General features: G+C 37.4%; 1 protein-coding gene across 10 annotated transcripts in view; it reads right to left on the bottom strand.

Moving 5' to 3' along the window:
- The window catches only part of LOC118163294 (cadherin-12), a 570217-nt gene that overhangs the window by 60046 nt on the left and 483843 nt on the right, over positions 1–26328 (bottom strand). For all 10 annotated transcript variants that reach the window (XM_035319833.1, XM_035319828.1, XM_035319829.1 and 7 more), the window contains 2 exons: positions 13377–13496; positions 7631–7798 (listed from right to left, as the gene is read on the bottom strand). In XM_035319833.1, the coding sequence (XP_035175724.1) occupies positions 7631–7798; positions 13377–13496 (288 nt within the window). The remainder of the gene's footprint in view (positions 1–7630; positions 7799–13376; positions 13497–26328) is intronic.

Raw genomic sequence — 26328 nt, forward strand, 5'->3', positions numbered from 1 at the left:
TTTCCTTTCCTTTCCTTTCCTTTCCTTTCCTTTCCTTTCCTTTCCTTTCCTTTCCTTTCCTTTCCTTTCCTTTCCTTTCCTTTCCTTTCCTTTCCTTTCCTTTCCTTTCCTTTCCTTTCCTTTCCTTTCCTTTCCTTTCCTTTCTTTTCCTTTCCAAAAAAAGCCAAGATGTGCACAGGCAGACAAAATTCAAGTATCATGTCCAAAACTTAATTCATTTAACTTCCATTCAAAATACTTTTCAATCATTCCCCAACAGTACTGACTCCTACTGTGAGTAGGAAATGATATGATAAAATACATCTTTAGCCAAACAGTTATTCTAAACAACAACAAAAAAGTAAATTAACGGAGTATCAACACCTTAAAAATAAAACCAACTTACCACTGACTTCATAAGACACTTGAGAATGATCTTTTATTTGCCAATATCAGAATAAAAACTTTACACATTCTAAAATTTATTTGTATTTCTTTTATATCAGGGCCTTATCCTCTATAAGGATATTTATGTCATATTAAAATTTAAAACATGTACTATTCCTTTGACTAAGACCATTCCCATGTGTTTTTATTGCTTAACATACAGAGGTTTATTTCTCTAAACTGCTTTCACAGTCACTCTGTCATCAGTAGTAAATGAAAGAGACAGGAAAACTGAAGCACAATAACCTTACAAAATATGAATCCACCACTTCACCTAATGGCTTTGATTGCATAAAGTATAATTTATACCAACTAATTATACAGCTTTTGTACTTAAATGTTGAAGTAACTATAAGCCATCCATCCTTTTTTGAAGCTTATTTTAAGAATTGGAAATATGCCACAACCTAGCTCATTTGCCTAGCTCAAAATGGTTTAATACTTGATGCATTAAGACTTAGCCCATTAGCTTCAAGGATGAATGTACTAAGTTGTCTTTTTACTTATCAAGTGTAGCTGAGAAAGGCCAGCAGTTGCCTTCTGAACCACCAGTTGCCTTCTGAATCAAGATGCATATCTACAGATAAACAGCTTTTATCCACTCTTCTCTGTTCAAAGGCAATGTTTTGTTATATCAAATTGTTATTTAATTACTTAAACATTGTTACTACGATATGAAAATACATTTTGCTTCATTCTTTGCCTTATTTTTCTGGCTTTGGCATGAATCAAGTTTTGCAATTAAACAGGTATTTCAATACGTACAAACAAGTTCTGTCAGTTCATCAGTACACCAGTACACCTGGGTTATGAATGGATTGAGAGCATCCCTGCAGAGAAGGACTTGGGGGTGTTGGTGGATGAAAAGTTCAGCATGAGCCAACAATGTGCACTTGCAGGCCAGAAGGCAAGCTATATCCTGGGCTGCATAAAAACACATGCAACTAGCATGTCAAGGAAGGATTTTCCACCTCTACTCTGCCCAGGTAAGACCCCAGCACAAGAGAGACATGGACCTGTTGGTGCAGGTCCAAAGTGGGACTACGAAGATCATTAGAGGCCTGGAGCATCTCTTCTATGAACAGACACTGAGAGAGTTGGGATTGTTTAGCTGAGATAAGAGAAGGCTCTGGGAAGACCTTATCACATCCTTCCAATGCGTATAGGAGGCCTACAGGAAAGACGGGGAGAGACTCTTTAGCAAGGAGTTTAGTGATGGTTTTAAACTGAAGAGGATAGATTCAGTTTTGATATATGGATAAAATTCTTCATTTTGAGAGTTGTGAGGAACTGGAACAGGTTGCCCAGAGGGACTGTGGATGCCCCATCCCTGGAAGTGTTCAAGGCCAGGTTGGGTAAGACCTTTGAGTTAGTGCCACAGGGGTTGGAACTAGTTGATCTTTAAGGCCCTTTGAACTCAAACCATTCTGTGATTCTATGATTCTGTACCTCTATGACATGATTTTACCATCAGCAATGAAACATGCACAGTAATGCAGAAAAGTCAGTGCGCCTAATGAGGAGTCAGGCAAGACATATATAAAATACTTTTTGAAACAAATTTCTATGAATAAAATCATTTAAATACATTTTTTCTTCTAGTTACCAAGAAAATATCAACTTTTGAAGTCTCTCAGTTTTCTGAAATGTGGGCCAATAGATACCTGCAGGTCAAACAGCTCTGACAGAAATATGTAGAGGTTTCCCCTTTACACAGGCATCTCATTACTGTGAGACATGCAAGGTGGGAGTTCCCCACTGAATATGTTCAAAAGCACAGGTTCTAAATAAAAAATTACATGTTCAGCAGGATAGTTAGTGAGAGGTGTTTCATCACTGGAAGCTGATATCCTATCCGAGCCTGCCTGTCTTCTTAAAGGACCCTCGATGAGATGAAGGTGTTCCATGATGCTCTTTTTTTTTTTTTTTTTTTTTTTTTGCAAGCTTGTAATATATTATTTATCAGTGCAGCTACTTCAAAGTATTAATAATATATGTTCTCCCACTTCTGCTGTGAAATCTTTTCAGCTTACCTGAGTTCAGAAAATATGTGCAAACTTCATTCTGTGATAATGAATATCTTCTTATTCAATAAGGTATTCTATAGCATTACCTGTTTGATATAAGCACTTTGTGAAATGGCAGTCTTGATGAGATGCAAAAAGATTTAGCCAGTAGTAATCAGTGTTAATAGACCTTCTGCCACCTTTCTAAGCCTGCACTTGGACTTTCTGGCTTGGTTGACCAATGGTGAAAAATGTGATACTGGAGGTCTCAATTCCCACTGTGAACAGTGAGATCATAGGTCTCGTTAGGCCTGAACTTGAGACCTACATGGACCTGACTGTAAAGTCACATGAATTAAAATTCTGCATGAGTATCCTTTTAGCTCAAGCAAATAACAAACTAAATTTCCTGGCAGGTAGTTACTTTGAATCACTGCAATGTTTTCAAAAAGCAAATCTAAAAATCACATTTACTGTATTTGAAATAAAATTTATAGGCAGTTTTTTTTTTTAATTATTTTTTCTAGCTGCAATTAGCCATGAGTCTTTGTAAATTTCAAGCACACTATACACCATCTCACGTACCAAGTGGGATGGGCTAAGTAAATCACCACTGATCAGGATTTTTGCTTTCACTGCTCTGATTAAGAAGCAGTCCTTAGTTTATGAGAATATAAATGTCGATAACAAGTCTGAAAAAAAAATAAAAAAAAAAATGGTTCATGTTACTGTCTGCCTTAATCAAAGTTGTTCCAGTACAATGGAGTCCCCACACTGACGTTTCAGCCTGTAAGCCATGTGAAACGTTTATTACCTTCAATATCAACGTGAACCTCCAATATTATTCTCTTCTGTTATTTTGAGAGTCACTGCTATAATTCAGCTTCTGCGATACTTGATATAATAGAAAGAAAAGATTTTAAACCTTATTAGTGTGCAAAGCAGAGGACAAGCTTGGCCTCCTGTGGTTTTTTTGCTCCTTCATAGCAACAATTGGACAAAGACATCACAGTTACAGTGCACACATGAAATGAGATCTCAAGCCCACCTTCTTCAAAGAAGAAGATGTATTCCACAATTCCTGTTTCATGAAAACTGACATATGTGACGCTTGTGTGATTTTTTGAAACACGGTACTAGATGAAGACATACAATGAAACAGAAAATGACTAAAGCCCCTGACAGCAAAGGAAGTCAAATGTACAACTGAAAATCAGACACAGAAAGAATATTGGGCCCAAGGAACTTGCCAATGTGCCAATTTTTTTCCATTTCCAGGAAGATGTATTATTTCCTCTTGTGCCTGTGATACCCTTCCAATGGCAGGGGATTGAGCTGAAAGAAGGAGAGAGATTGCAGCGGTAGGTGGTCTACCAAACACTGAAGATGAGGACAGTGGGAACATTATTTCAAAGAGACCCTCTGGTGATCTGCTTGTGGACCAGAGCTGGAGCACCTCACAAGTGTTACAACAGGATGTGAGAACACACAAGGAGTCAACAGTGGCTGTAGTCCATGTGAGTTATGACAAAATAAGGTAAGTCTGGACAGAGGTTTCGGGGAGAAATTTAGGCTGGGAGGCAAAAAGCTAAAGTTAAGGGTATCCAAAGTAACATAGTGTGAAACTGTCTCATTATATACAGTCAGGGAAAGAAAGGTGGAAAGGCAAAGCTTTAATGCCTAGCTGAGACAAAGGTGTAAGGAGCAAGGATTCGTATAATCAGAAAGTAAAGACACTTGCTAAAGAATGGGGGCCTGTAAAGGTTGTAAGATCATTTCATCCACAGGAAAAACAGGCTTCATAAAGTTTAAAAACTTTACCTAGGGCCATTGTGATTGATTCTAGCTTAAGCATTTAAGAAATTTACAGGTGCAGAAAAACACACAGTAGAAAAAAAAAAAAAAAAAAAAAAAAAAAAAAAAGCTGAAACATTGTTCAGATAAAGGGTGAAGTCACCTGAATTCCTCATTCTGCACTAAAGAATGCTACAGAAGACGATAATAGTCAAGCAGAAAATGCAAAAACAGTAGCTCAAACAAAATCCAATTTAGGGTATGGTAAAGAGGAGAAAAAAACTACAATATAAAGACATAGGCTAAGAATGGGAACTAGTACGTGTAGCTTTAATGCCTAATGCTAAACAAAAGTATCAGCACAATATGCATGCTAGAAATCTGAAGGAAAGAGGGAGATCAGTCAGGCAGTGTAGTAGCAAGGAGCAAACTATGCAGGAAAGGCAAAATAGACCTTATCAGTGGAGGAATGGTAGCTGTTAAAGGAAGTTCTATGTCAAATAAGACTTAAAGAAGCTAACAGTATTACCACTAGCTAGTCAGGATAATTTCTGTAGTTCATCTAAATCTTGCTGCAAACATAATGAGTTTAAATTCAATATCTGTGCAGGAGCAATAAGAGCCAAAATTACATGATAGTTGTCCCCAGTTAAAAAAAAAAAAAAAAAAAAAAAAAAAAAGGTGGTGGTGGGGTGATAAATAAAACTGAGAGATATTGCTGCAAAAAATCTGAATGGGAGAGCTGAGAGAGTTAAATCACTGCAGGTGGTGTGGATGCTATTTAGGGACAACATTTTGAAGACCTGCAGCAAATGCACAACACCTATTAAAAAGCAAGTCAGTAAGGATAAATAACATAGCTAATAAAATGAAGAACACATCTTTCAAATAAATGAAGTTGTTTCTTGGGGAGGACAATAGAAAGAGCCATAAAATCTTCTTTATCTATAAAAACAGAACAAAGAAGACCATAAACGAGTTTGAATAAATCTCTGGAAAACAAGCTAATAATAATTGTCTCTTAAAGACAACTGAAAGCAAAAGACTGAGAGGAACTGCATAAAGCCAGCCTAAAGTCAAGATACAGAAGAAGCACTCAAAGATAAGATCATGAGTGTAAAACTTAATACACTTTGTGTGTGTGTGTGTGTTTGTTGTGTGTGTGTATGTTCAGTGTAGAAAAGCTGGGGAATATTATTATCCTGGAAATCTTTAGGGGAGACTCATGAGAGAAGGTTAGATTAGCTACAGAAGCACACAACAGAGAAATCATTGGGATTCGGTGCTATATGCCCAAGAGCCTGAAGGATGAAATAAGTGAACTATTATGACGGGTAATATCTTGGTTCAGACCACTGTGGTACAAGAAGACTTGAAGGTCCTAACATAACACTGACTTTTCAGTGTTCAGAAGTCTTTTTTTTCAAAGATTTCCAGGGAGTGCTAGAGAACGAAAGATGGATATGCCTGACATGTGCAGGGCAATACAGTATGACCAGAATTAATGGATAATCATGGATAACAACCCCTACTGAAGAAAACTCAACACAGCTGTTCTAAATAAAGGTCGTGTTTTGCAACATTTCTGAATTATTTGAAGAGGCCATCATGCAGGTAGATGCAGGTGGGGATGGATTCAAAGGAAATGAGAGAAAGCTGTTTGTTGTGGAACATATGTTTAACCTGTGGAACTCACTAGCACAGAATGTTGTGGACTCTGAAATTTTACATGAGTTACAAAGCAACTGGGCAACTTGATGCAAAAAAAATAATAATCCATTGTTAAATACAATAAATACCTTGATCACTGTGTGCAGTTTGGGGCATCAAAGTATAAAAAGGACATAAAACTATTAGAGTGTCCAGATGAGGGCCACTAAGATGTTGAAGCGTCTGAGGGGAAGATGTATGAAGAGCTGCTGAAATCCCTTGGTTTGTTCAGCCCAGAGCAGAGGAGGCTGAGGAGAGGCCTCATGGTGGCCTGTAGCTTCCTCACAAGGGGAGTGGAGGGGCAGGTGCTGAGCTCTGCTCTCTGGGGACAGCGAAAGGACCCGAGGGAACGGCATGGAGCTGGGACAGGGGAGGGTCAGGCTGGGTGTTAGGAAAAAGTTCTTCACTGAGAGGGTGGTTGGACACTGGGATAGGCTCCCCAGGGATGTGGTCACAGCACTGAGCCTGACAGAGTTCAAGAACTGTTTGGACAATGATCTCAGACACAGGGCCTGATTTCTGGGTGGTCCTGCATGGAGCAAGGGGTTGGACTCAATGATCTGTATGGTCCTTTCCAACTTGCGACATTTTATGGTTTTATGATTCTAAGATGTCATCTAGACTAAAACTGTTAGAAACTGAGGAAATTTTCTGGATTATTATTATGTGTTTGGTCTTTTCCTATGTATATCCTCCAGATGTCATTGTAAGAGACTGAAGACAGGGAAACATGGACCATAGTCTTAGCATGGTCTTTCTTCCATTCCTGCAGAAATGCAGTATATTTTCATAATGAGGGAAGGAAGGAGAAGAATTTTCTTTTATATGAACGAAAACTGAAGTTTTGGATATGGTTTGGTACCTAGGAAGCATCTGTAAGACATGAAGTGGGATAACAATTCATGTGTAAGAAAAGAGCTGCAAATTAAAAAGCAGCCTTGATCTTACTGTAAATTCATGCTAATGTTCTAACATTATTGCAACAACCTTTTGCAGCTAATTGTTTTGGTATAGTTATCAAAGTTATGCTTGATTAATGTCTGCATTTCAAAGATACAGAACATACAAAACTTCAGTGAATTGAAGGAGAGCAGTAAGTGACAATCCTTTTGCTAATTACACACAGACTACGAAACTATTTAAATTAGCATATTTCTGAAAAGCCTCATTTAAAGTAATTGATATGAAACACTATAAATTGCCATGGAAGATTGCTATTTTGAGGGTGTAAGTATTTTCAAGGACAGACATAATCTTCTGGGCCAAGACATATGAAAAATCTGTACTTGTTTATCATAATGCTTAGCATGAGGCAGTTCTGCTCTGTCTTTTGCACCTGGAGGTGTCAGGTTATAACCGTCTATCATTTGAAGGGGATCATCCAGTTTCCCTTGACAAAATATTACTTCCCAGATCTCTTTTAAAGTGTAAATGAAATGAACTCTCAGACTGAGTCTGATCCTACGGAATGATGATATTTTTCCTTTTAAACATTAAAAACTGATACTCTCAAGTGTAACTTTTTATTATATAAAAAAACAAACAAACAACAAAAAAAAACCAGTATATTCTGATTTTTTTCATCACATAATTTTCTTCTTCCTGGATCTCAAGTCCTTATCTAAAGGATTTTTCACATTAATACTTTCACTCATGCTTATTTTGAAAATGAATGCATTTGGAATACAACATACTCTTAGGAAATCGGGGTGGGTTGTCATTGACATCCGTGAGAGTTATGTTTACAGTGGTGGTACCCGCTAGTCCTCCCAGCTGTCCTCCCATGTCCTTGGCTTGGATGAGAACTTGATATTGTTCTTTCACTTCTCTGTCCATATTTGGCAACGCTGTTCTTATTACACCTAAGAAACGGGAAAGAGAAAGAACAAGTAAAAAAATGACTGTGATTGTAACCTATTACATTTTAATAATGGATCTCATAGACTGGAAATGTCTCTCTTCATAAAGAGTTGATAGAACAGTTCACAACAAAACACACAAATCACTTGGGCATTTCAAAGGTGTACTCCTAACATATTCAAACCATTCAAAATGACTGTTGTGCCATTTTGAGCAGGACACAAATGGCTGACAGAGTATAGTGCATTTTTGCTAGGGATGTGAATGGTGTGAGTGTAGGTTCACCACAACAGGACAAAAGAACACTGTATTGTGCAGAGTAGGGTGGTGTAGAAAGAGATGCCAACGTATTTCAGAGCCTGAATCTTCCATTGTTTCAAACCAGTCACCTGCCATCACAATCAAGCTACTCTAGGCCAAGAAAATATTCCTTCTGTACAAAAAGACGTCTTTATTAGAAGATTCTCCTTTTTCTTGAGAAAGCCTTCTTGGTAGAGCACATAGATGCAGTGAAAACTTTCAGACTTTCCTTAAAGAAATGTAATCAAAATATCATAGGAAGGAGCTACTTAGATGACTCTTAATCTTTCGTGACTTTGGACAGCTGGTGGCTCAATACATATGCCAAAGTATCCCTCCTGATATATTAAGAAGGTATAAAATAAAAGGAAGACTTACAGAGAGAAAAAGGTAATACCAATCGTATGATTAGCTTATGAGGTTGTGAAAAGTTTGGAGCACTTGGGTCTTTCTCTTAAAACCAAATGTGTATCAGTTTTCTGTATTTTTTGTCAAAAAAATTTAAGTGTATATTACATTGCAAAATGCTATAAATTTAGCAATAGTCTTCAGAAAATGTCTAGGTTCAGATTGGTGCAGGTAGCATGTGCAATCAAAAACATATTAATTGGAAGCATTCTCCTCCTCTAAATTATTATTATTTTAGAAAACACTATTTTCTAGTATTATCCTGTTTCATTTTAAAAGCCTTTTGTTCCCCCTGGTGTTATAATGGATCTTGAATGCTAAGAAACAAACTTGACACCTCATTCTTATTTTTCTGTCAACTGACTGCTGCTATGTTAACAAGTAAGAATAGGAATTGGCAGCTTATATTTTTGTTCAAAGCCTAAAAATAAATTTGACCCAAATCTACTCTTTATGGAACTTGTTACAAACTCCTATTAAATTGAATTGTATAACAATTTCCATTCTCTCCACTTGTAACTCTGATTATGTTAATAACAACAGTTAATAACTACTATTTTCCACATTAGCATGGCATTTACTGTACTGTATACATCTAGAATATGACTAGCAAATACTTAATTAGATACAGCAACTCTGTTCTTTTGAGCTTTAGAAAACAATCAGTAGTTTTCATTGTTTTGTTTGAGAAAGAAATCTTGAATTGTAAAACTCCAAACTGTAAAAACTTGTTCACATACATATCTGTAAAATTTGAGTAGCATACTGAAAAACTTAATGGTATCATAATAGACATAATCAATATAGCAGAACCATTAAGAATTCACAAGGAAAGTGATATTAATAAAAAATCTTTTTGTAGATAAAATGAACATTACTATGTCTCCTCTTGTATCTCTTAATTAATATTTTTTGTATTGTGGAGAGTGTACATTCCACAGTATTTTACAACATCCCTGGTATGCTCTGCTAAGGAGCCTAGAACTGTGAGAATTAAAGACTTTCCTTGTATATACTAGCAAAACAGAATAACAGCAAATGGAAAACATTGAAAATGGGCAGATAGTGTGTTGTGAGCAGGAGATGAAGGTCACCTTACTTTTATACAAGTTTTAGATACAGATGAGTAGCTTTCTCATTTTGAAATATTCCTGAAGATCTTCAGAAAATGAAGAATTGACTATCATTCTTGCAGTAAAGTTCCCAGTCTCTCACTATTTATTCCTGTCTAGCAGTATAAAGGTATTCAATATTTTTTCTGTAAGAAGTCTTTGTCTCCAGAAAAAAATGAGAATAATTGTTATGTCCAAGAGTTCATAGGCAATCTTCTGAGAAAAATAAAATGGCAATGAAATCCATAGGAAAGAAAAGACTACAGACTTTGGTATTCCGACCTCAGCTTCACAAAGAATAACTAAACTTTAAACTAAAGGGTTATTCTAATGTAGAAGTGACACGTGAAGAACACATGACAGTGTTTTAAATGTTTTGAAATCCCTCCATCTTAATATTTTACAGTAAAGACCGTTAAGCTACAGAACTGACTTTTACTTTCTCTCTTTGGAAAATCATTATCAAATCCACAGAAAAACTGCTTCTCAATGTAGCAGCTGAAGACTGAAAATAATAAGCATGTTACCTCAGCCAGAAGATATACTCTGCAAAGTTACTGAGCCATAATTCAACAAGAGATGATTCACTTATGTGGAAAAGAAAAAAACAGGTTTTGTGAATAACCTCGTGAATAACTATTAATGATAATAGTCCTACTGAAACCAGTTTGGATTTCAGGAATATAACTGAGGTCAGAATATGGACCAGAATGAACAAGCCTAAGACAGAATTGCAGACATCCATAAGAATACTGACTTTATAAACACATTGGAAAATTGCGTGGAAAGAAGGTTGGGAAAAAGATGTTTGCGTAACAGAATAGAAAGTACAGAAGAAAGATTGCCTGAAGAGAAGTGTTTTATGTTAAAGAAACCTCACAGTTTCTTTAAATATCAGGTGAGCAATCTCATGGCATTAGAAAGTAACCTCCATGTATAAGATTTGAGGCCTCAAAATATGCCACTCCAACAGCTCTTCTCCAGCAGGGATTGTAATGCATTTAACCTTCCTGCAAGAGCAATAAAAACTAGCTCTCCCACTTTCACATAGTTGTGCTTACCTTCAGCAGAGCACTGCAGAAAATGATGTCAATAAAACAAATGAGTAAAAAGATAGCTGTGACATTCAGTCCCATAAAGGTTAGAGACTATTTCTAGATTAATATTAGAATAAATTATCTATCAAGAATCACTTGAGACAGGAGTACATATAAAGTCATGTGCATGCCAAACGCAATCTTATTTTCACATGTAAAAACTTGATCAGCATTTTGACCATTAGTACTGTGCAATGAGATCTTGAAGCAGTACAAATTTCTACAAATTTATTGGTTTTTGTGTGATAGTAGCTAAAAGGTAAACAATGTTTAGAACTGTTTGGAAGGGAATAAAGAACAAAAGAGAAATCATTAAACCATTTTAGACATCGATATGAGCTGCCTTTTGAACACTGTGTACACATTCTCATCCTTTGATTTTGAAAAGGATAGAGAAGAACTGGGCAAAGCCCAGAGGAAGCGGAGAATCAAAGTTACGGAATGGATTCTGCTTAAAGAATTATTCATTCTGGAAAAGAGACATCTAGGGGAGAATACAGTATGGGATATGGAGTCATGGGGAACTTCAAAATAATAAATAAGAATTAACTGTTCACTGTCTCTTGCAATGTAAGAAGTGCATTACAATGTAAGGAGAATGCATGAAACCAGTTAGGAGGTGTCTGGTTTCAAAGAAGCATGAGGAGCTGTTTTTTTCATTCAAGAAAATATTTTCTGTGGATTTTCTAGATGCTAGGTGTGCAGATATGATGCACCTGAACAAGTTAACTCTACTGGAAAGTAGACAAGTTATGAAGGAGGATTCCTTTCAGAATTTTCAGTTACACTGATACTGCTAATCGCCCATGATTTCTTGAAGAAGAAATTGATGGAGACTACAAGAGTAGTCAGAGGATGCCCTACTAAATTCTTGCCTCCCAAGAGCTAAGCAGGCCATTACTTATGTTAACATGATACAGGGCAGGATCGACCTTTGATCTGGCCCAGTATGCATGTTCTTATGTTCTTTAAATAATTACAAGGGATTGTCTGAAAATTTCATTAGAATGTGACAGATGGCAAAGAAAAGCCAAAAACAGCAATCAAAAAAATTGTTTATCCATTTGCCAGCAGTTATGAGTTTGGTCTGACGTTTTGAACCAAAATGGCTTTCTTCCCCTGTCCTGTCAAAAACACTTAAGGCAGGTTTCTGGTGGTAAGATTTTGTAATAAAAACTACTGTATTGTCTCCCCAGTTATAAAATAAAGAATTCAAAATGTCTGAGAATCCATATTGCTGCCCAAGACTTCTGGATTTTAGAGCAAGTTATTAAGCAGTATCCTGTGCATTATTATCCACTTGATGTTTACCTCTACAGTAATTATTAGAGCCAGAGGTAATTCTCATATCGTAAAATTTCTAATAAGATAAGTATTAATAACCGCGGAAACACTATGTTTGTATGATGATCCTGGGCTAGTTGGATGCAGACTATATAACCTATGGTCCACTTGCTGTTCACTGCTGAGTAATAGATGAGAGTACATGATACAGACATTTAAAGTGCTGTGAGGGTAGAAAAATTCTTTCTTAATGAGCATTACTTTTTTCTTGAGAGACTTCTATTAGAACTCCAGTTGTGGCTTTCAGCGAAGGTCTTTCTCACCAGTGAGTATGTTTTCATTCTTTACAGGACAGAAATTAAAAAAAAAGTAAAAAAAAAAAAGTATAAAGGTAAATACTTTTCCCTCCCCCAAGACACTTGAACAAGTCACATTTCAGTTTTAAAAGTAAAGTTGCTGACTGCAAATTGTAACACAATCTCCTGCTAAATGGAGCATGTGACAAAGGAATGTGCCTGTTGAGATAGTGCACTAATGGCCTGATGTGGCTCTCACCTCCCAGCTATTGACTGATCAGGGAGAAAGGCTCTTTAACACACAATCTGACATTTGAGTACAACTTCACTGGAAGGAGAAACTGCATTTGCTGAAAGCGGCATATGGACAACTATCCCTGTAACACATTCAGGATGACACAGGTGCAGCATTCACCATGTGGGTTATTGGTTCCTTAACTGCTAAATGTAGAAACAAGAATGGCATTTAAAAATATAGGACAAGATATCTAATTAACAGGTCTACCAGCCTCTCAAATACTTTGGTCTATTTAAATGTATTACCCTTTTCTGCTCACACATCCGGTAACCCCAGACAAACATACTATGCCCCAAGAAAAAAGGTGTGCAGGAGATGACTTAGCTGTTGCACAGCCTCAAATTAGCTCCATACAGTAAAACAATCATTTCTAGAGAATTTCTAGGAATTCCTGGCTGTAACTTTAGTGAGTAAAAATGGTGATTAAAAAAAAAAAAAAAAAAGGAATGAAGATCTGAGATACAAAACTGAATCATCAGAAAAAAAAAAATAGAATGCATGCAGCAGATAAAGATTTAGCTATAAAGAAATGTTAAAGCATCAGAAAAAAAAATATGTTTAATGTATACATATTTTAGATATTCCAGAATTAGATGGAGGAGGGTGTTTCTTTTGATTCTACAACAGATTGCAGTCCATTCAAAAGCAGTCAATAACGAAAACAAAATCACGTGCAAAGTTACTCCACTGGCCATATCAGCACTGAACATTTTATTCATTAATACTGCCCACATGAATTGAAATCCAAAGTTTAAATCTTCCATTGTTGCTGATAAGCTGTTTACCTGTCTTCGGATCAATGGAGAAGTAGGGTTGCCCCTGAAGAATGCTGTAGACCACTCTAGCACTGTTTCCATAGGTGGGATCATCAGCATCTGTTGCCTTGACTTGAAGCACATATGCACCTAAAAAGAAATATAGGTAATCAGACTTTCAGTACAGTGCAGTGGGAGGGGATATTTCTGACACATTAGCCCTGTTGCTAACTGATTGTGTTCTAATTATTGTTCCACAGGAAACAAAGTAAGAATAAAACAGGAAGTTGTTCGGTTCCATGCTAATATACATCTAATTAAAAAATGAGGCAAAATTGAAAGGAGAAGAAGCCCAGTATCAGAAGATATTTATAATCAATTTATGATGCGTATATTATTTACAAAACATTTTTACCTAACACATACAAGATGAGACCTGGGAAAGCAGAATATTGGATTGCCCCACAGTTTTTTGAAATGATAGACATACCTTCAGATGTCTGCACAGTCAGCTGTGCAAGTAAAATATGTGATTTGTCTTTGGAATATATGTTTGTTCAAATGAATTTGCCAATGAACCAATCTCTAAGTGCCTTAAAATAAATAAATGAATAAATAAATAAATAAATAAATAAATAAGCTGTAATGCAGTCTCCTACAGGTTAACTCTGCAGTGGTAGAATTCACAGTCACATTGCAGAATGTAAACAGGTATTTGGTTCTGTCAGTTGTCTTTGAAATCTGGAGTTCAGTTTTCTTCTCTTTCCAATACAACTCAGTAAGAAACAAAAGCACCATGGAGGCAGAACCTCCCCTGCATTACATTGATACATTATGTTCAGTCACGGTTATAGACCATGCCTAGTGGAATAATTTGCTTTATACTCTGACTTAGAGGGGACTCATGCCATAGAGAAAAAGAAATGCACATGAAGACAGAAAACTCTCTGCAAGTGGCAATTGTCCTATGGAAATTTCTTGTCTCTCCTGCTAGCTGCTAAGGAATTTCCCCGGGGTTTCCCCACTGCCCCATAATGAAAATAGTGTTCCAACTATATTCTTCAGCAAAATAAATAGCTATATATGTATGTATATATATGTTTTTCATTCAGCTTTGAATAATGTTTTCCTATGAACATCTGTGCAAATGAAGGTTTTTTTTTTTTTTTTTTTTTTTTTTTTTTTTTTTTTTTTTTTTTTTGTAAGTGAGAGGTAAAATGGCTTTTTACCTCTAAGAAACAGAACAGGGAGGAAGGTTCTCCATACTTTTGTTTTAAGAAAAGTTCTACCTTTGGAGACCATATGACATCTTTTCAAGAATATCCATGGAATACTACATGGAATGCTGTTACTTCTCTCTAATGAAATTTGCATGTTTCAAAGGATGTTCATAATCTACATTTAATTCTAAGGGACTTTTCCAAGTTTATTTTAGGGAGTGCTTTATTCAAAGATGCTCCATGTGAAAGGTCCTACGACTTGGACAGAAAGGTAACTCCTAGCAAAGGTAAATGTTTGGAGGACTTTTCTTTCTGTTTTCCCCCACATATCTCCATGTGAGGATCAACACTGTGGCTGAAGGGTTTGCAACCAACATTGCCAATATACTTGCTGCATGATGGCTAGTCATACAAGAAAGCTCCTGTTATTATTTTTTTATTATTATTATTGAATATTTTTTTTAATTGAATAACAGAGAAGCAAAAAATATTCCAAGAGGTATTGTTTCTATCTCCCAAGAAGATGCAGAAATGTAAGTGTTCTTTGACTAATAATCATTGTAAAATCCAATAGATTGTCTGTGTTTTTAAGCTGAAGGCAAGATTCATTAAAGTCAAATTATAAAAGAGAAAAAGATTGACAATGAATAAATGAATGAAAAAATGCCACCGAAATCAGTTGGATACAGTTACTGAGGTTACTCTCTTGATTTTCTGGATCTGAAGGCTGAGGTTGGAGAAGACTGCAGTCTGGGTTCTATGTAACAGCTCTGGAAGCAGTGTCTACTCAAAAATCTTGTACCTAAATTACTTTAAATAGTATATGATCATAGTTGACTATGCACTAAATAGTTCCCAATGCACAAGCCCAGCTAGAGACTGACCACATTCTTCCTGCTGGAATGACAGGTAGCAGCTATTTAATATGTATGAGCATTCAGAATCAGAGAATCATAAAATATCCTGAACTGGAAGGGACCTACAGGGATCGAATCCAACTCCTTTTGATCTGATGGCTTTCAGCTGTTCTGTCCAGAAGGAGGATTCTGTGTAACAGGATCCTCCTCTCTCAGCTCTCTCTTCTGATCCAGAAATTTAGGGAGTCACAGCAGTAACTGAGTTCTACTACAAAAACCAAGGTGGAGAAGTAAACTGTAGTTTTTTTTTTTTTTTTTTTTTTTTTTTTTTTTTTTCCCATTTTCCCTCAAAAAAACAGCTGTCTGTGCCACCTGTGAACCCTAATTGTTGTAAAGGAAAAACAAGGCCTGTGCCTTTTGGAGAGATTACTCTGACCAAACATGTCCTGCAGAGTTCTCTCACTGCACAGGATGACATCTCACCTGAGTACATACACAGTTGTCTTTCTTCATTGCTACAATATCTCACTACCTCTCCAAACTAAAAACCTCAGTCTAATTTTTCTTTCAAAAACAAATGCTACCATTTAACATACCAGCAGCCTTCTCCATTCCTACCAAATTGTTCATCCATTGACTGCATTCACACCTTAGGCTGGTGAGTTTTCCTCCCCTCTCAGGTGGTGGAGAAAGGTATTGTATTCCCAGGTGCTGAGGTCTGAACTAGAGCTGGGTGACCAAGTGCCCTGGCTGGTAAGTGTGCTGCTTCGGGACTGGTTTAAGACAACAGCCTGCACTTTTGTCAAAAAAGGTGGCACTGTCATGTATTCCTAAGTCTCGTCTTTGGCCAGGACTTGTGTTTCTGATGCCACATTGGTTGCTGCTTCAGGGAGCTACTTATTTTGTCTTCTGAATGCAAATTGACAACATTTTATCATCACGTAACCAAGATCTTTGCTTTATACCTTAAAGAAGGCACTATTCTGCATAAGAGAACAGGACAAACAGACAAGGAATCACAAAAGCAAGAGCAGAAAGTTAAGCACTTATTTTCCAAAGTGCTGGCAATGGAGAAACCTACCAAATTCAGTCAGGGTTTAAAAACCTAATGTTTCTGGAAGACTAGCCACAACTCCTGCCCTCTTGCAGGTTATCAACAGAGAACTCACTGTAACGAAGCTCCCTCAGACATTTGAAGCTATCCGATAGAAATAGCAGACCTGTCACACAGGCTGCTGGCCACCACCTCATGGGGGCTAATTATGTATTTTACCACTGACTGTTCATGTTGACTTACTCTGTACAACTAATGTAGGCAGTTAAAAGGTTCCTAAAGTCAGGCAGTAAGGAAAATCCCATCTTAGATAACCAATACTTTTGCACTTTAGGATATGTCACCTTTATGAATTTTGCTTCACAGCAGCTCACTTTCATATTGAAAACAACATTGAGTATTAATCTATATGGAGATTTTTTTCTTTTTTAAAGAAGAATTTTTAAACCTAGTATTGTACAGATTTTGAGATTGGAAAATAATATTATCTGATATATCAAAGCTGCAGCGAGGCAAAGTTTATTGTAAATGTGATACCGTTTTAAAGAAATTACTTAAGAAGAAAGCACTGTGCCTCGTAAGTACTTAAGCTTTTAGTTAAATAGTAATGCCTAATTTCTATCAATTTCAGTTACAAAAATTCACTTGTATTTATCAGTATAAGAACTCTGCTTTTAATCCTTAGAAGTTCAGTTCACAGAAAGATAACTACTGTGTACTTCGAAGAGGACTGTCAGATATGTTAGTCTGCTAAGCTAGGTCATATTCAGAATGCAGATTTAGTTCTGGTAAAATTTGTGTGAAAATCGCTGCAGCCTATTTCTAATACAAAACTTGTAAGAACTTTCTGCTTTCATATGAGCTGTGTTATTTATTGATTTATTTTCAGAATCATAGAGAAAATACCAACTCATTTATTTACTATTTTACTCCATTAAATCAATATTTAGAATAAATCTGATTTTGACTCTCTATAGTTAAGTGTCATTTCATTAGTTTCATTATGAAAGAAACCAAGGTTTTCCAAGCAAGATCTCTATTTAACAGATAAATATATATATACTATCTTATTATGCCTACCTTATTATTCACATGGTAGAGTATTTAAGTTCTATTCAGTTCTGTAATAAAAGATAACCCTCAACAAAATGTCATGTGCGATAAGATACATCAGCTTGACACTAACTGCTAGCATAAATTGAATTAATAAATGTATTTCTTTCAGGTGAAATAAAATAAAAATAAAATCCAACAAATGTAACTGATTTAAGACTGAATGCATGTATCAACAACACTTCAAAATAAGAAAAATTATTACAAAGTATACTAAATTAACACAAAACAAGAATGCCTCACTCAGTAGGTTCATCTGCATCAAGAAATGCTAAATAACATATTCAAGCAACATTTATTTTTCTTGTTATGATGGAAGCATTCACATATAATTAAAGATTTTCACATATGTGGTCTTGAATGTGTTAGTGGGGAGATTTCTGATAGGCAAAGTTGGTAATTTTTCAAAAATTTAATCCATATGGTGTCTGGAGACTGAAACAACAGATACAGCAGTAAACAAGTGTATCTGTTTTTGCCTATTCAAATCAAAGCCACAGTGGCTGGGAATGGATTTTGGAGCTCATCCTCTGTCCCAACATTTGTTTCCTAAGCCCTAGGAACAGCATCTGTTAATTATATAATCAATAGTGTTTTTACAGAGCAGTGACCAGCTTCTCCTCTTTCCAAAACCACCATAACAAACAAGTGACTTACTTCTGCTACACCAGCAGCAGTTTCCTCCAAAAAAATAAACAAACAAAAAAGATAAAACATGATTGAAAGAGTGTGAGCCTGAAGGAGCCAGTACCAGCCACGGATGGTGGAGTTCATGCTCCCTATCACTTGACTTGTACAATGTAGGCAGTGACTTTCTTTCAAGGCACCTTTGCAGCCAGGGGCTGGGCACATGGAGCCTGGTAGCACAGGTCTGCATGTACTAGTAATGCAAAGGTAGGCATGTGAAACACCACAGCTGAATCTGTATCTATTTTTATATGAAAAGGTTGATGCTGCAAGGTGAAGGAAGTGAACTGCAGCCATCAGCCTGCCTGAAAATTCGGCAGGTGACTGATGGTCCCTGCAGAGACCAGTTTGTAGCTGTCTAAAAATATTAGTTTAGATATTTTCACATATATGTTCCAGGTAATTCTACCTTACTATATAAAAGAAAGAAGAAATGGAAATTTATAAACTAAGTTTTATTAAGGCAAACATTCCAAGTCATATTTCAGCTTGATATGTATTTTAGCTTGATTCAGTGTGCACTGAATATAAAAAATAAAGTGTTTCACAATGATAGCACTTTCAACTGCATTAATTCATCTATCAGATCTTCTATAATTAACAGATAATATGTAAAGCTTATATTTTTATGAGAGGTCAAGTATTTTTTATTTTTATTTTTTTTTAATCTGCTGACAGTCATTTACTAACTGAAATACATACCTAATTTTCTGAACAGGTTTTCTGAAATTGGTTTTTCATCCTTTCAGTATTATCAAGTGTTGCCCATTGTATCTAACAAACCTTCTATTTTATTGCAAAGCATAAAACCAATATATTTTTAAAAGTAGACTCTAAAATCTAATTAGTTTTTCCAGGCAATAATATAGGACACTACAGCTGTAAATCTTTAATGCACAAACATAGTGACAGAGGATCACATTTATTATAGCTCATGACATTTTAATTAAAATATGTACCTATATTACTATATGGAGCAATCATATGAACAAAAAATATAGTATTTTATTGTTTTGAAATACCTTAGATGATAAAAATATTTATATTTCTAATATCTGATATGCAATCAACAAATATTTGATGTAATGGATTATAAAATATAGAAGAATGGAACGATGTGCTTAAGCAATAATTTATGTTTTAGAAATAAAAGAAAAATAATGCTAAAGTATTCACGTGGCTCAAGGAAATTGTATGGAATGGTAATGAAGATTTTATTTTCTTTAAAATGATGTAGACAATATACAAGACTAAACCATATTTTTATGTAACAAGGACTTGACTTCTAGAACTGCTACTGAATTTTCTGATAGTCTTTTGTTAGTAAAAATGCTACTTTGCCAAAATCAAAAGGATCTTTGAAATAAAAACAATATTGATTAAATCCCCTCCCATCAAGATTACTAAACATTTTTAAAAAATCTCAGTTTGATATTTTAAAATTGCTTATGAATAACCAGTCAAAAGTAATTTATAACAATTGCTCTATTCAGAAGATCACATCATCTTCATTTTCAAAACAGAACATATAATTTATTGATGCTTTCCCATTTTTTTCTTATAAAATAATAAAATATTGACCTTCTGTTCTCTTTCAGAAAGGAAAAAATATTTTGCCATTACAAAAACGTAGTGGAACAACTTGTTGGCTGTAGTTATTGTTGGCTTCCAAAAAACAAACAAACAAACAAACAAACAAAAAACACACCACCACCAAAAAACAATTCAGAAACTTTAGTTTTCTTATATTTAGTTTGTTGAACTAGCGAGCATGACCAAGAATTCACAAAATTCAATTGGGAATAGATAAATTGGTCATTATATTTAGTGTTGGTGTGGCCTTATGTTGAATATTGCATGTAGTCCTCCACAATACAAAAAGGATGTTAAGGTACTTAAAGGCATCCAGAGGAGGGCAACAAAGCTGGTGAAAGGGCTGGAAGGCATGTCCTGTGAGGAGAGGCTGAGGACACTTGAGTTGTCTCCTCTGGAGAAGAGGAGGCTGAGAGGGGACCCCATGGCTCTCTGCAACTCCCTGAGGAGGGGAAGTGCAGAGGAGGGTGCCATTCTCTGCTCTGCTCTGGTCACTGATGGCAGGATGGACAGGATTGGCACAAAGCTGTGCCAGGGGAGGGTCAGACTGGACATGAGGAAAATGTCTTTACCATAAGGGTGGTCAAACACTGGAACAGGCTTCCAGAAAGGTGGTTGATGCCCTGTGTGTGTCAGTGTTCAACAGGAGTTTGAATAATGCCCTCAGTAATATATGCTTTAACTTTTGGTTAGCCCTGAAAAGTTCAGGCAGTTAGATTATGTGATCTTTGAAGGTCCCTTCCAACGGAACTATCATATCTTATCGTATTGTATCGTATTGTATTGTATCGTATCGTACTGTATCGTATCGTATAGTATCGTATTCGCTAGCTGCCAGTCCCAGCTGACTGGCGGCTAGCGAATGTGACGCCCATCTGTGGTGGTTTTACCGTGCTAGGCAGTTGAACACCACAACCGCTCTCTCACTCCCCCTCCTCAGATGAGGAGGGGAAGAAGTAAAGGAAAGAACAACTCACGGGTTGAGATAAGGATGATTTAATTAAAAAGGGGAAATATATATATATATATATATAATTAAGGAAATATTATTATTAATTAAACAATTCAACTAAAGGGAAAAAAGGGAAAGGGGAAAAGGGAGGGGGAAAGGGAATAACTAAACAAAACAAGTAAAGGCTATGTGGAAGTGCAGAGGAAATAAATTACTCTCTACTTCCCACAAATGAGCGATGCTTGACCACGTCCTTGAAGCAGGGCCTCAATGCACGTAGCCAGTGTTCGGGAGGAGGACAGACGTTTTCGCAACAAGAGCTCACCCCTCCCCTCTTCTTCCTTTTTCCACCTTTTATTGCTGAGTGTGACATCATATGGTATGGAATATCCCTTTGGTTGGTTTAGGTCAGCTGCCCTGCTGATGTTTCTTTCTCACTTTTTGCCCACCCCCTAGGAGGGTCAGAGAGAGTCCTGATGCTGTGCCAGCACTTCTCAGCAGCAGACACAACACTGGTGTGATACCACTGCTGTTCTAGCTACAAGTGCAGAGCGCAGCACTGTATGGGCTGCTGCAGGGAAAGTTAACATCCCAGCCAGACCCAGTACACCATCTACAAGAAGGGCCGGAGGGCTGACCCGGGGAACTACAGGCCTGTCAGTTTGACCTCAGTACCAGGGAAGCTCATGGAGCAGATCCTCTTGGGAGTCATCATGCGGCACTTGAAGGGCAAGCAGGCGATCAGGCCCAGTCAGCATGGGTTTATGGAAGGCAGGTCCTGCTTGACGAACCTGATCTCCTTCTATGACAAAGTGTCGCACTGGGTGGACGAGGGAAAGGCTGTGGATGTGGTCTACCTTGACTTCAGCAAGGCTTTTGACACCGTCTCCCACAGCATTCTCCTCAAGAAACTGGCTGCTCTTGGCTTGGACTGGTGCACGCTTCGTTGGGTTAGAAACTGGCTGGATAGCCGGGCCCAAAGAGTTGTGGTAAATGGAGTCAAGTCCAGTTGGAGGCCAGTCACTAGTGGCGTCCCCCAGGGCTCGGTGCTGGGGCCGGTCCTCTTTAACATCTTCATCAATGATCTGGACGAGGGCATTGAGTGCACTCTCAGTAAGTTTGCAGATGACACCAAGTTAGGTGCGTGTGTTGATCTGCTTGAGGGTAGGAAGGCTCTGCAGGAGGATCTGGATAGGCTGCACCGATGGGCTGAGGTCAACTGCATGAAGTTTAACAAGGCCAAGTGCCGGGTCCTGCACCTGGGACGTAATAACCCCAAACAGAGCTACAGGCTGGGAGATGAGTGGTTGGAGAGCTGCCAGGCGGAGAAGGACCTGGGAGTGATAGTGGACAGTCGGCTGAATATGAGCCAGCAGTGTGCTCAGGTGGCTAAGAAGGCCAACGGCATCCTGGCCTGTATCAGAAATAGTGTGACCAGCAGGGCTAGGGAGGTGATCGTCCCCCTGTACTCGGCTCTGGTGAGGCCGCACCTCGAGTACTGTGTTCAGTTTTGGGCCCCTCGCTACAAGAAGGACATCGAGGTGCTTGAGCGGGTCCAAAGAAGGGCGACGAAGCTGGTGAGGGGCCTGGAGAACAAGTCCTACGAGGAGCGGCTGAAGGAGCTGGGCTTATTCAGCCTGGAGAAGAGGAGGCTTAGGGGCGACCTTATCGCTCTCTACAGATACCTGAAAGGAGGCTGTAGAGAGGTGGGGGTTGGCCTGTTCTCCCACGTGCCTGGTGACAGGACGAGGGGGAATGGGCTAAAGTTGCGCCAGGGGAGTTTTAGGTCAGATGTTAGGAAGAGCTTCTTTACTGAAAGGGTTGTGAGGCATTGGAACAGGCTGCCCAGGGAGGTGGTGGAGTCACCATCCCTGGAAGTCTTCAAAAGACGTTTAGATGTAGAGCTTAGGGATATGGTTTAGTGGGGACTGTTAGTGTTAGGTTAGAGGTTGGACTCGATGATCTTGAGGTCTCTTCCAACCTAGAAATTCTGTGATTCTGTGATTCTGTACCGTATCCTATCCTATCCTATCCTATCCTGTCCTGTCCTGTCCTGTCCTGTCCTGTCCTATCCACTGCAGGGAAGAATGAGAGAATTCAATGTTAAAAGAAGCCAACAGACTGCTATTTAGACAGGATTCTTGCAAATATATGTATACATATACACATATATATTATAAAGGCAATAGAATTGCTAGATAAAGAAAAAAAGAGCTGGTGATATGTTGTTTCTCATTATGATCAACTGTAACTGGGCCTGTAAATCCCATAGAGTTTGGTAATAAATGCTAAATATTAGTTATGTAGTGGCAGTGCATTAGTTTCGACAGAAAGTGAAGGGGGAATGTGTTGAGGCTTTGAAAAGGCGAGAGGGGTCTGGATAGGAGCAGTAAAGTTTAGGGGTAACCGAGAGGGTAAAGAATAGTGCAAGCTAGAGTAGGACTTCAGATCAGCTCCACTTCACCCATCCTGGCATGAAGGTGGGAAGGGACCCCTGCAAGTCACCCAGAATAAACTCCTGCCTAGAGTAGGTGAAGTCAGAGCAAGATGCTCAGGGTTTTGTCGAGACAAATTTTGAGTGTCTCCAACGGAGGTCCCACAACTTCTTTGGGTGTTCCTACAAGATCATGTCAAGCAGATTCCTGAATGAGATAGTCTTCCTTTTGAAGTACGGGTTTCACTATTCAATTTTAACAATTTGTCTCAGTCACTGTTTTTATTGTTGTTAGGAAGAAGCGAGTATGAGACATCTTAAGTGAAAAGACTCGATTTAATACAATTTACTTTTTGTTATGGACATTTCTTATTACAAATTATGGTTCCTATTTTCTTGGATCTAGCTCCTTTTCAATCTTGTTTTCTTGTAGGGTTAGAAGACCTGTCATAATATTGCTATACAGTCTCTTCCCTAACACATGTATGACTCTCTGGTTTTATCACTCTGCTGGGAGTTGTTGGTGTTTAGTACTTTTGAACAAAATTGGAAGATTGTGCAAACATTTCATATATGGGCAGGAAGAATGAGGAGCATTTCTGACAGCATAGAAACTCACTACTTTGCACAATATTCTTCCTAAACAATTCCCAGAATAGCACCTTGGCAACCTGAACAATGCCCATGCTCTTTTGACAATTCAAGTAAAAACCTAATCAACATCTATCTTATGTTTCCTTCTCAATAAATGTTTCACTGACCTGCCATTGTCAGTGTTAGCAAAGCTCCAGCACAGGAAGAACATGTGCATCTGTAAAGAGAGATGCTGACATTGCCCTTTTGGGGCTTATCTTTTATAGAAAAAAATTACTAATAATATGTTTTGAAGATAAACTCCTGAAGCTGACTCCCACAAAAGTAATGTGAGGGAGACTTATTTTACTTGGAAAGGCCACTTTCCAATTTATATATTCATGGCTGTGCAACCCTGATAATAACATAAGCTTGCTGGCTCCATCACTATCTTGAATACCAGACACAATCAAGAAAGCACACTTTTCTCCTGTTTTGTACTCCAGACACCACACTGAACATATGTATTTTTTTCTCTCAGCTTCCTGAAGTAGCCATGTTCACAAAAGTAATACTACCATTCCCTGTTGTAACTGATGAATAGAAGAAGCTTTTTACTAATCCATTTGCTGTGCTGACAGCCAGAAGTTGTTGCAAGTCAGCATAATCAAACCTATTTCTAGTATCTCTAGAATACCATTATTTTATTCACAGTGCCAACAGTCCAGGTAGTATGGAAGCTGGTTTTCAGGATAGTATTTTTTTAGGCTTACATACATACTCTGGTTTAATCTGGAAAACAGTGTTTTAAGCGTTGAGTTGTTTTTGTTTGCTTGTTTGTTTCTGGCAAATTGGAAGACATGGTCTTGTGAAGCAAGATTGTTTTGTTTCTTCTTCCTTATGCAATAAATGCTTTATAAAGTAAAAATAAGGATTTAGAAAGAGTTGACACATTTTATTGCTCACAATGGTTTTGTCTCTCAAAGTCTTTCTTGCAAATTAATTAAAAGGTCCCTTTTTCCAGGCCAACCCTGTCTCCCTCATAGATGATGAGCTGTAGGGCAAACTTAAAGCTTTTTTTTTTTTTTTTTTTTTTTTTTCCCTCCAGATAATTATTTAATAATTATTTATCTTGGAAATCAGCAAAGTAATTATTTTCTTTTCCCCTTCTTTTCCTACCCTCATTTGTTGGGGTCGGCCAGAGTTAAGCCACAAAGGGCAGACTATCTGGCTAAGCTAATAATGACTCTGTTACTATTGCATATTTATTTAATTAATTTATTTCTATTAATTTATGCTATTTATTTATTTATAAAGACTTCCAGCTGCTTACAGAGTCCCAGGGCTGTGATAATGTTTACAGAGGTTGCACTTCTGAAGCAAATGAGGAGCTCGAAATAGCAGCTAATAGGCTATACCCAATATGCACATAAAGGAGTAGCCTGGTAAAGCAACTGCTGGAAAAAATACAGAAGGAGAGAAGCACAAGACCCAATTAGCAAATAGCAAGCTTAATATACATCCATTTGAGAAATAAATCTCTTGAGAGTGATTTTTTCTTTCCATTTTCAAGTGTGTGAATTGCTTTTCTCTTACCAGCCTGACAGAAGTTCCTTTCATATGAAATCCAGCAAACAGAAAACTTAGTTTTGAGTTTTGCTTTTATCATTTTGACTACTTGGTAACTTTCTAGGCCATGACTTAAGAGGGACTTGGATGTAGGAAATAATAATTAGTTCACCCTCTAATAATGATAGCTATGCTGGGAGAACCCCTACGGTAGATGACTCTTCGCTGGAAAAAACACGCTTTGGTTGGATTAGCTTATGTTTTGCAGGGAGGTGGTGTTAGCTCTATTAGGGAAAGAACCTTTCTGCTATCAGAATACTATGTCTGATCCAGAAAACTTTACCAACACTGTATGAGTCTAGGTGTGCCCTTGGAAGTAAATATTTGCTTTAATAGAATTATGAAACAAGAGATGTTAGACATATCTGGTGCATTGAAATCTTAAGGGCTTGAGGAAAAAGAGTCAACCCTAGAATAACAGTACAAAGAGTTGTTATTCATTCATTAATCTGTAAAATGGTTTCAGCGTGATCAAAATATTTTTCAGATACAAATATTCCAATAAAAGGCTAATTATTATGCTCACTTTGAATGAGCACAGTGATATACTGGAATTGATTCCTAGCTTTTTAATGCTAATGAAACTTGATGGTTGTCATGATGTTTAGCTGTAAAGCACTCATTATCAGCTGCGTGCCTTTCAACAGCATACTATCATTCCAGTGCCAGTTGAAAGAGTACAAGGAAAAGAAGCATTTTTAAGCAGTCTAGAAAATGGCATTCATTTTTCTCATTGAAGAGCTCCTTGGAGATTCTTAAGGTGTGGAAAGGGTTTTGAAATGGTCCCAACAAAACTATGTAAAAAATGGTGGACCACACATAAAGAATTCAGAAGAAAGCCTGTCATAACATACTTCCATTACTTTATTG

Source organism: Oxyura jamaicensis, chromosome 2 (genome assembly GCF_011077185.1).
Source record: "Oxyura jamaicensis isolate SHBP4307 breed ruddy duck chromosome 2, BPBGC_Ojam_1.0, whole genome shotgun sequence".
NCBI classification, from domain to species: Eukaryota; Metazoa; Chordata; class Aves; order Anseriformes; family Anatidae; genus Oxyura; species Oxyura jamaicensis.